This window comes from Tetrao urogallus, assembly GCF_951394365.1.
Source record: "Tetrao urogallus genome assembly, chromosome: 5".
NCBI lineage: Eukaryota > Metazoa > Chordata > Aves > Galliformes > Phasianidae > Tetrao > Tetrao urogallus.
In genome coordinates, this window is record NC_136818.1 from 34,727,455 (window position 1) to 34,738,531 (window position 11,077).

Consider the following 11,077-nt stretch of genomic DNA (forward strand, 5'->3'; position numbering starts at 1 on the left):
TCAGCAAAAGTATTCATTTGGTTGCCCCTCTATCTTTGGTATTGCTTCGGAGTCCACACTGGATCGGGCAGAGAGGAGCCTGTTAGACTCATCGAGGGTATGTCTAGTTAAGTATTCTCCTTCCACTCCTTTCACCTTGGCCCCAGGAGAAAGACTTTCAAAGGTGACATAGGACTCCTGAATTTCCTTGGGTTTCCTCACAAAGCACTTTTTGCAGCGTCTCTTCAGTGCTCCGCAGCAGACCACCAGCGTCAGAGGAACGGCAATGACACAAGCCACACTGATGACAACCACGTTGATGAGTTTTTGGGTCCCTCCTGCACTAGCAACTTCATCTGTGGAAAATATGATGCACTGCTCCTTCCTAGGGATCAGCCCTTTCACACAGACGCACACTATGTATTTGGTCTTTGGTAGCAGCCCATAAATGCTGACCTTGGTCTTCCCTGGTTCCACATTGATCCGACGCATGTCTCTCTCTCCAAAGACAGCGTAGAGGACACTGAACACTGTTGTGTTCTTCGCCAGAGGGGCCTTCCAGGCCAGGGTGACACTCTGGTCAGTATCTCCTATCACCCTGACAGATCTCACAATTCGCTCTGGCTCCTGCTGACCAGTAGGTGGGCTCACCAGTAGGTTTTGGGGGTTGCTATCTTGTGCTCCAGCTGGGATGAGGAGATCCTCTCCTGTTCCTGCTCCAGCCCCTAGGGTAGGCATGGTGGAGGTGGTGATAACATACCTTGCCACTAACTTGTCATTGTAGGCTGCTGCCTCCATCCCGCTTGCCTTCCCACTCCACGTGCCTTTGGCATTGGAGTTGGGGTCATCCGTGCTTTCTGAGTCCATGATGATTAGGGATATGAATGCTTCTGTTGCCCCCAGGAAATTCTTTGCTTTACAAATGTACTCTCCAGAGTCAAGGTAAGAGACTACAGGAAGGCCCAGGATAGACCAGCTCATCCCATCACTAGAGATCTCTTGGTGCACTGCAAAGAAGGAAGAATGTAAAACAGACAATTGTCACTAGAATTAATAGTGTGTTTTGTGAACTATTAGGACTCAATCAACAGAATATCTGCCAGAGACAGCAAAATTGTTTATTTTTGCCACCAAGTACGTTACAACATTAAAGTAATTTCAAGAAAATGACATTAACACTAAAATAAAGTTATATTAGGATTCAGTCTGCCTCAGAACAAATGGATGTGAAGCATTTCATGCTATTTCCCTCCATTTGACACACAACTTGCAAACTAAACAGGGAATTTTCCTCCATTAAAAAAAAAAAAAAAATCACATATGCAGGTACAATATTTAAAGCAGCAGCAGGAGTGGGCTGTAACACAACCTCGTTGAACACTGAATGCACTTCTCAGAGACACAGAAAATAAAAATGGTGGAGATTTTCTTCAACAATAACACATGGATTAGTCTAGAATATATGGAGCAAAGCCGAAAAATGATTTTCCTATTACTGTGAAATTAGGGCAGGTTTTTACATCAAGTCAAACATAGGGAAGTCTGATCACTTATCAAAGCAGACAGCTCCACTAAGCAACATGTATGTAGCTGAGTGTTGACTTTCTCGTTTCTTTTGCCAAGAGGCTAAAAACCAGCATTTTTTAAATTTTTCTATTTAGGCAGAAAAAAAGGGAATGGGGGTAAAGCACCTTCTCCATCATTTAACCAGCCTCCTTAGGATGAGCATGTAATGCCTCTCCATTTGAAGGTAAACAAAGAAGATATTTGAAAGGCAAAGGTAAGACAGGATGAAAACTTCTCCAGCCCACATGGGTCAGGATCCAGCCTTGGCAACCAAGGCACATTTCAACAGCAATGAAATGGAATAGCAGCAAAACATAGCTTTTCCATTTAATTTTTTACTGAATTGAAATACTAGGAAACAAAGCTACCAGTCTTTCTATGGCCTTTCCCCATTCATGTAGACACTGAGCTATTTCTCACCCTTATGTACTCAGAACACCACTATTTCAGTGATATAACAACAACTAGAGCTGCCACTGTTGAGAAATAATGCATATTTTCAGCCAACTTTTTACTAAAAGATGCTCAAGTCTGCTTTGACGGGGCACAAAATCCATCATTCTCAGTTGTAACTCAATGTAAACTCAACATACATTTTCAGGAAAGCATCCTCTGTTTTATTTTTTGTTGTGACTCTCTTTCAAATGTATGAGAAGTGTTCGCAGCACTAGGATAGACATCATTATAAGGAGAGGCTCTGTTACAACCTGTACATCATGCACAGCAGAGGAATAGCTTGTGAAGGTCCCCCCAAAAGTTTACTTATTACAAGTGGTTCCACTGCTGAGAAGAGAAATGCTCATTCCTCTGTATGCACTGCTATAGTAACCTTTTGTAGTTGAGACCCCACACTTTCCAATCAGGCCCAGGAGACAGTACCACCTGGGGAGGTTAGAAAAAAATGAAGGTTCAGGTTCTGAGCTAAAACCTTAAAAAACTCAGAGCAACTGACCTGAATGTAGCAATGGTTTCTTCCATAAATTCCCCGCACATTAAAGGACCAACTCACATTGCAATTCTGCATCCAATCAGTCAGAATGGAAATGAAAATATGATTGTTCACAAAGGCAGAAGCTATTCAAAGACTCCCTCCCTAAGCAGGCTATGCACAGCAGAGGAAGTTGGTCACTACATCACCTAAAGAGCATTTTTCTAAGAGACCTCATCAGTCCTTCATAAGTGAACCATTGGGAGCACGGCATTTTTACTGGAATATTGTATTCCTCAGTGGTTCAGTGCTTTTTTAAAATTATTATTTTTAATCTATCCATGCCTTAATGTTGCATGTTTGCAGTCTTCCTTCCTCACCACAGAAGATCTGAATTCCAGCTGACATCTCTCTTCCAGAGATGTTCCCTATTTATTAATAGTAGCTCACACTTACTTTTAAAGGCCCATTAAAAAGTCAGTGGGAATCCTTTTCGGTGACTGAGTAGGTAACTAAATTAAGACAGTCTCTTGCTACAGCTGGACATATCTCATTTCTTCAGCTCCAACAGATTTGCAGAAAACCCTTCAAGTCACCTCACCACCAGCACAATTGTGAAACAAAACAAAAAATGATGGCATGTATTTATCTGATGATATTTACATCAACGTGTAAGCAATTTTACAGCCTACAGAAAATTTCAGTGCTATAGTGAATTACACACACTACTGTACTCCTTAAGAGCATCTCTGCCAAGAAGGACCTGGGGGTCCTGGTAGATGAAAAATATGGCAGGAGCCAGCAGTGTACACTAGCAGCCTGGAAGGCCAACAGCATCCTGGGCTGCATCAGAAGAGGGGTGGCAGCAGGGACATGGATGTGATTGTCCCACTCTGCTCTGTCCTCACGAGGCCCCTTCTGGTATACTGCGTCTCCCAGCACAGAAAAGACAGCATTTGGATCAGGTCCAGAAAAGGGCCGTGAAGATGCTCAGAGGGCTGCAGCATCTCTGCTGTGAAGACAGGCTGAGGGAGCTGTACTTTTTCAGCCTGGCAAAGAGAAGGCTGCAGGAAGACTTCACTGTGGCCTTCCAGTACTTAAAGACAGCTTACAGACAGGAGATAAATTGACTTTGTTCATGGGTAGATAGTGATAAGGCAAGGGCCAATGGTTGTAAACTAAAAGAGGGAAGATCTAGATTAGATATCAGGGAGGAATTTTTCACTGAGAGGCTGAAAAAATGAGGCTCTGGCACAGGCCGCCCGGAGAGGTTGTGGATGCCTCAGCCGTGGAGGCGGTCAAGGCCAGGCTGGATGATGCAACTCTGGGAGAGCTGATCTATTGCCTGAGTTAGTGGCTGGCAACTCCGCCATTGTAGAGGAGCTGGAACTAGGTGATCTCTGAGGTCCTTTCCAATGAAACAATTCTATGATTCTGTAATGAGCTACAGTGAATCCTGATGTTGCACCCATTTCTTTTTTTGGGTCTTTTGTCGGTGGGAAGTTGCTACTTCCATATAAGCTTCCATATGCTTTGCAGCCCACAGAAAATAATGGTATAGGACTCACTCACCCAGTCCACACTGGGGAAAAAAAAAGCTTAAGCTTAAATGTACCTGTGCCATTTAGTGGAGCACCGTCAGCCCTTCTCCAGCTGAGCTCAGGAATGGGCACCCCCGTTGTCCCACATCGCAGTAGCACAGTGCTGCCCAGGATGGTCTTTACTTTGGCTACAGACGTATGTACAACAGGGCTTTGACACTTCCTTAGCTCAACTTGGCTGAAGAAGACTCCTGCAAGGCTGCGAGGGGTGAAGCATTTCAGCCTGGGCTCAATGAATGCTATGTTGGGAGACTGGAAATTCAGGAAATGGACCATTTCATACAGACTGCAGTCACACGCCCAAGGATTGTCTTGCAAACCTGTCAAAAGAAACCAGAGCACTCAGTCACTCCAATGGTATTTTTGTTTCTGCCAATTTTGTTTCCTGTTTTTCAGCAGAACAAACTGATTCCCAGTCTGCCCCTCAAAAAGGATATGCATGGGGATCATAGCTCTGCTGCTGTTGGCTGAGGTTGAAGTGTCTCACAATACTGGTGAGTAGAAGGAAGAAAATCGGGTTTGCTCATGTATCGCAAAACCTGGACACTAAATCACACTCATGAAGTTCAATGCAAGGTAATTTGTGCCAAGAACACGTCACTATTTATGCGTGTAATCAAGCAAAACAATAGTTTGTTATATACTTTAGAAAAAATAGTTATGGGAGTGAGTTGGTTATTTGTTTTCATTTTCCTAATAAGACATAGGCTACGAAATTCTTCTTGCCAGTGATCTTTAAAAATTCTTTTAATTTAAATTTTAATTTAATTTAAATTTAAATTAAATTAAAATTAATTTAAAATTATTAGCCAGCTATAGGCTAACAATCAGGCCTACAGTAGGCCACACACATCTATTAGACAGCACCTGTATGAAGAATGCACATAGGAAGAGAGATATTAAAGAAAACACTCCTGCTTCACTGTCCCAGAACATTTCTCTTTTTCTGCTTTTCTGCTCTGTCAGTGTTGCATACTGAACTCAAATTCTGAAAAAAGAAAAGATATTACCCATTAAAAATAGATTTGTGAAGATGGTACTGAAAAAGCAAAATCAGATCTGGAGCAATGCACAGGCACGAATAGAAGCTGCTGCATTCTGACTAAATCTGTATGTCATCTCACTCAAAAATATTCACATTTGCCTGTCCTACAAACAGTTTCTGGTCTTTAATGGCTTTAGCTAGCAGCACAGCCACTGGGGATTTTAAACTAAATCCAAGTATGCGGCTGAAGACTAAGACAGGAGCTCAGTGTCCCAGACCTGTCTGCGAGGGGGTTTCACCCTCTCTTTTCAGCAGACAGCCCAAGGACAGGGCTCAGGGCTTGGCAGCAGCCTGAAAGCAAGGAGCACCACTATCCCCTGATTCCCAGCAAGCAGAAACATCTGCCCACACAGCAGTGCTGCTATTGCTGGCCCCTGGAGCATGGCAGCAACAGTCACGCAAACTGCGGCTTTTCAGCAAGAGCCAACACTTGGCACAAGCACAGTGTGTGCAGCACAAGGCTCCATGAGCAATCAAGGGACTGCTTGAATTTGCTAGAGTCAGCTGGAACACAGAGTGCATCAAAAGACCCTGATGCCCCAAATGAACTGTTTTAAAAATATGGCTGAAAAAGTATCTCGCTGAGACCACTGCACACCATCCTCTATACGCTTGAAAGGGAGTCTTGGCAGGAGTGCACCACTTATTAATTAAAATATATAAAAGGAGAATAAAGAAAGAATGAAAATTAAGATCTCAGCTGTGTTATTTTATGGCATTTTTGCTATCTTCTTACTTCTGACTTCATGTACTAGATTACAATTTATTCTAGATATTCTGGCAAAAAAAAAAAACAGCTTTAACTTTTTGCATTGCCACTTTAGTTCCTGCACAGACTTATCATAGATTAAATAATCAGTAGAGCCATCCTTCATGACACTTTACATTATTAACTTCGAGATCTGCTTTTTCTCTTTCACAGGCAGGTCACGTGGGCAATCTTCACACTCAGAATCTTGCAGTCTTGACACAGACTATCAGCCAGGAAGCTATTGCTGAAACCACTTTGTCTTGAAGCAACGAACAAACAAGGGCCCTGAAGAGGATTCACAATGATGCAGTGTAGACAAGGGAAGGGACTGAGCTAATTCTTTGCTGTTCTTGGATTTTTCTGTGCTTCCACACAAAACAGTCACATGAAACATATGAAACAGCAGAGCAAAATAGAGACATGCAGTTGTCTACTCTCATTTTGCTTCTGCAAAGAGTTTCTCCATGGATGTCAGCAGAATAGGAGCTAGGAGGTGGCATGCCTGTACATTACCATATGAATGCTAGCACTATACTCATTTGCTCACATGAATTTTTCAGAATCCCAGAACAGGCAACCTGTGTGCAGCTGCTTATGCAAACACTCAGGTTGGCTATGAGCAGAAAAATAACCTCTTCCTGACAATTCATGCAATTCCATATTGAACAGAAGAATGCTTTTACAGGCAACTTTCTTCTGAAAAATAAATAAAGAAAAGAAAATGATCTCAGCAGTGTCTCATCTTGCCACAAACAAAATGGGCAATCCCAAACACTGGGCTTGAAGAACTTGATGTCACACCTGGCAAAACAGGATGGGGAAACACCTGCTCCTTTCCTAATCAAACCTTAACACCTGCTAAGAACACTAGAAGTTATTTATGTGGCAATTGGATTCTTTTTAAAGTTCAGTGTCTCTTTCCACTGACAGCTGGTTTTAAAAATTGTATCTCCCCTAAATTTATCCAGAGAACAAGAGCAGATTTTGCCAAACACTTCCCAAAGTGAGAGAAAATGTTTCCAATTAGATTACCATCAAGTGCCTGAATTCACACCCGTGGTTGTAGACACAATACCTGGAGATGCACACATCCCAAAGAGCAAAGAGCCAGTGGAGCTATGTCAGTTCATAACAAATAAAGACAGCAGATGGCAACAACTCTGAAACATCATCAACCTGCTGAGGATTTGAACCAGCGTACTATGGCTAAAAGGCTAAGCAGTAATCCCATGATAAGTGTACTCAGAACCTTATCTGAGTATATCACAATTTGGAGTAATTAAGACAGTGGTCTGTAATATATTCTCTGACACAAAAATGTACTATTGACCTGGACCATACTTCTGAGGAGCATAGAAATGCCACCAAGAAGTGGATTCTCACCCTTGGAGGCAGCGTTATATTAATGGCTCTTTGGAAACGAAGGTTTTAATTCTATGTGGAGAGATAAATGAGACTCTTAAGAGGCACATACTAGGACAAACTGGCTGTTCTGACCCAGATTTTATACTCAGCAGCAGGTTTACTCCTTTTTAACTTGGACATAAGAAGAATCCATCTTTTTATTTAATGCTGCTTAAAACTAATCAACTCCATGCCAGCTGTTAGTAGGAAACACTTGAAAGATGTGGAGCTCTAAACACGTTTGTATGTTCAACAAAAGTGGCAGTGCTCATATATAAAAAGTTCCTGAAGAGGAGTAACTGTAAGAAAGACTCAGATCTGATAAAGGTCAGGGTGTAATAAGCTGGGTGTGGAAAGGCAAGTTGGTTAAGGTGTAAGTTAATGTGTACACTTCATACAGGGCATGAAATGAGCACTGTGCAGGTCAGAGTGACCACAGCAAGTGAAAATGCTACAATGAGATCAGGATCTCTTGTCATTTTGTCTACTGCAAAATCACAGTCACTCTTACCTAAGATGATCTTGGAGTTATCATTGGGAAAGTAAGGGACTGCTTGCAGGTTGGCCCAGGTAGAAATAAGAGCCTGAGGAAGAGTCATCAGTTTGTTGCTAGAAAGGTCCAGGTACGTGATATTCTTGATGTAACGAGCAGCATCTGGAGGGATTGAGGTAAGTTCGTTGTTATGTAAATCCAGAAGCCTTAACTGTGGCATGTCAGACAAGGTTTCCCAGGGAAATGATATTAAGTCATTTCCATCTAGCCTCAGCTCCAGCAAACGACGGAGGCCCTTGAAGGTGATCCCACTGAGGCTGGCCAGGGAGTTATAGGGTAACCAGAGGTACTCCAGGTTGTGAAGTGCGTGGAAAGCTTCCCCTGGCACCCTGCGGATGGCTGTCTTCTCTATTCGAAGTTTGAATGTATCTACAGGGATGTTCACGGGGGTGAGGGTCATCTCTGGGTCATTACACAGCACCGTCCTGGTGAGAAAGAAACACAGATGCAATGCCCTTATATTTTTGAAGACATATACTTGAGACATTTTGACAATTTTAGTACAATATTTTATCTGCCTTTCTTTTTTCAAAAGCTTCATTCTTGTCATTTCTTACTTGCTGCTGATTTCCACATCACCTTAAGTACATTTGGCTTGCACTAATTCATACATACATACATTTATTGACAGCAGAGATTGCACTTTCCTGAAGTGGTATGAATCTGAGTCTGGCACATATTGTGTTCCTGCTCTTTTCTCTTTCAGGTTCTTATGTTCCTTATGACAGACAGCAGAAGATGCTAACGCACTTTAAAATAAAAGGATCAATAAGGCAAACATTAAAGATCATGTAAAAAGATGCCTTAATTGTTTGATGAAAGTTGGGGTGGGATAAAGTAATACAGACCAAATACAGCATAGGATCTCTGCTCATGAAGGAAGGAGAAGAAGGTCAACTCACTAGTAATATTCTATAGCAAGCTCTGCTTCACTGTGAAACTGGAAGGTCTGTAGGGATGCAATGGGCACTTCACCACAGAGATATACCATTTATGAGAGCAAAAGTACAGAAAACTAACACTTTAGAAAATGTTTTACTGAAAGCAAGGCAGATTCATGTGTCTAAATCACTCCTTTCTATTTCTAATTCCTGGAGTTCAAATCTGAAAACCCCATGCAGCGTTTTGCAGTGTTTGTATAAAAAAAAAAAAAAAAATGTAACTTTGTTTTTGCCAAGAGGAGAAAAAAAGGCAAGTTCTTAACAAAGTGCAAAGCCACCTCAGAAAACAGAGCAGATTACATTGGCATGTCCCACTCCACATGCTAAACCAAATAACTCAAGTAATGTAATGTGATCAGTCAAGTACCATTTTCTTATCATACTGCCTGATTGATAAATAGGACATTACAAAGCTGCCAAAACCAGGCTGACATTGGCTGAAAGCAACTATTCCTCTACTGTCTGCAACAATAAATAACACGGCTGAACTGCTCAAGTAGTTTTCCTGAAGTTAAATATTATTAGAGCCTCCAATTAATTTATAACAAAAAAAAAAAACCTATATATTTCTGTCATCCAGCACTTCTATGCTGGCATTAAGTCCTGGGTTGAGATTTTGTGGAAGAAAAGAAATATGTCAAATAACAAAAATTCGGAGATCATCTCTCAATAAAACATTTGGTTTTGTGTAAACATGACACAAAATATTCGCTAGCAGAGACATTATCACAGCAAAACTGTACTCTGATGCTTCTCATAGTGTCCCTAAACTATGTTGCTAAGCACTAAACAGTAAATCTATAGGATAATCTGCCTTCTACTAGTGAAAAATACAAATCTTATGTGCAGAAAAATGTGCAGAAAAATGTGACATCATGCTCATTAAGAGAATAACGAGCATTTGCTTTATTATGCATCTTACCAAAACACACTGCCGCTTTTTCCAGTCTCTATAAGGAAATTCTACCAGGAATTACGACACTTACGGAGCAATTATAGGCTCTCCTGCTATTGTGCTGCCTTTAAAAAATTCTACACTATTTGTGGCTCTGCCACCCTTCTCACTGGGACAGTTTCTGGTTTTAAAACTATGCCGCCATAAAAGAGATGAAGCAGATGCACTTGAGGGTGATCCAAACACAGAGGACAGCCTTTCAGTGCTGTACCGTCATCTTGTCTAGAAAAAACATTTCTTCTAAAGGAGTTATTCAGATACTCTCTGCCACAAACCTCCTCTACTGTGAATCAGATCTGATAAAAACGTAGCCTGTATTTCATTAGGTCAGATCATTAATTTCTGATAACCCTTCAGAACGACTTTGTTTCTTATTGTGGTACTCCAGTGAAATCTCTGTATAATGATGCTGCTTCTCACAGTGGATAACCTTCCAGCGTTACCTGCCTTTCCAACTGAAAGTTGCCAGTCTGAGAATTGTCTTATTTTATTTTTATTGTTTACTTTTTTTGTTCATTGTTATCCAGAGTCTATTACTTCGCCTAAAATCTCCAACCCAAGGATTGTTTAAGCAAGCAGAATGGATTGAAAGCTTTGATACCACAAAATAAATCAGTTTACACTTTAGAAACAGACCAACAGGACAGAATAAAACCAGTATATTCAGCATGAAGGCAAAAAGAAAAAAACATTTTAATTGTATTCCTTTTTGCCATTGCCCCAGCAGTAATTATGTTGCTGCTCTCACAGAGAAGATGCCCAAACGCTTTCTCTGAAATCAGCTTACTGTGTTTTCAGAAGCTAATCCTCTGCAAATAAAGCCGGAGAGCAGAGCAACTGGAAAAATAAAAGACATGAAGCCTAGACACAACGTTTTATTCTGAATGCATCCTTAGAGAGAAGAAAGAAAACCCCCAGCCCCACGCAAGTATCGGCATACCTGGCTTTCGTCCCTTCGTTGAGGCTGTGGAAGGCACAGCTGCACTGCGAGGGGCACGAGGTGCCTGCCCACGGCAGCCCCCCGAGCACCAAGCAGCAGAGCAAACTCACGGTGATCCACATGGCTACCTGTGCATGGAAGGACACCTGGGCAGGAGGCAACGTGCAAGGTCTCGCCTATTGTTTTAGCCATTGACTGGTCACATCTTGTTAACTCCCTTTCGTTTTCAGCCACGCTGTGATCTTCCAGCCCTCACTGAGTCCATCAGATAAAAAGGATAGGCAGGGATTAAGGATGGGGACTTGAGTTATTTTCATGTAGGTGCTTATTGCTTCCTGGAACCGTACAGACAGCATCGCTTCACTCTGGGAGCCCCAAATCCACTCCTCAGGAAATCTGTGGCTCTTGTGTGAG

The 11,077-nt window shown here is 41.8% G+C and overlaps 1 protein-coding gene across 1 annotated transcript; it reads right to left on the reverse strand.

Annotated features, from left to right (window-relative positions):
* LRIT1 (leucine rich repeat, Ig-like and transmembrane domains 1) lies at nucleotides 1-10,785 on the reverse strand (the record flags this gene model as incomplete). The annotated part of the gene is made up of 4 exons (XM_079535817.1): nucleotides 1-986; nucleotides 4,089-4,394; nucleotides 7,786-8,252; nucleotides 10,664-10,785. The coding sequence occupies 4 exons, from the start codon at nucleotides 10,783-10,785 to the stop codon at nucleotides 1-3; spliced, it is 1,881 nt and encodes a 626-aa protein (XP_079391943.1).
* Nucleotides 10,786-11,077: the final 292 nt, after the last annotated feature.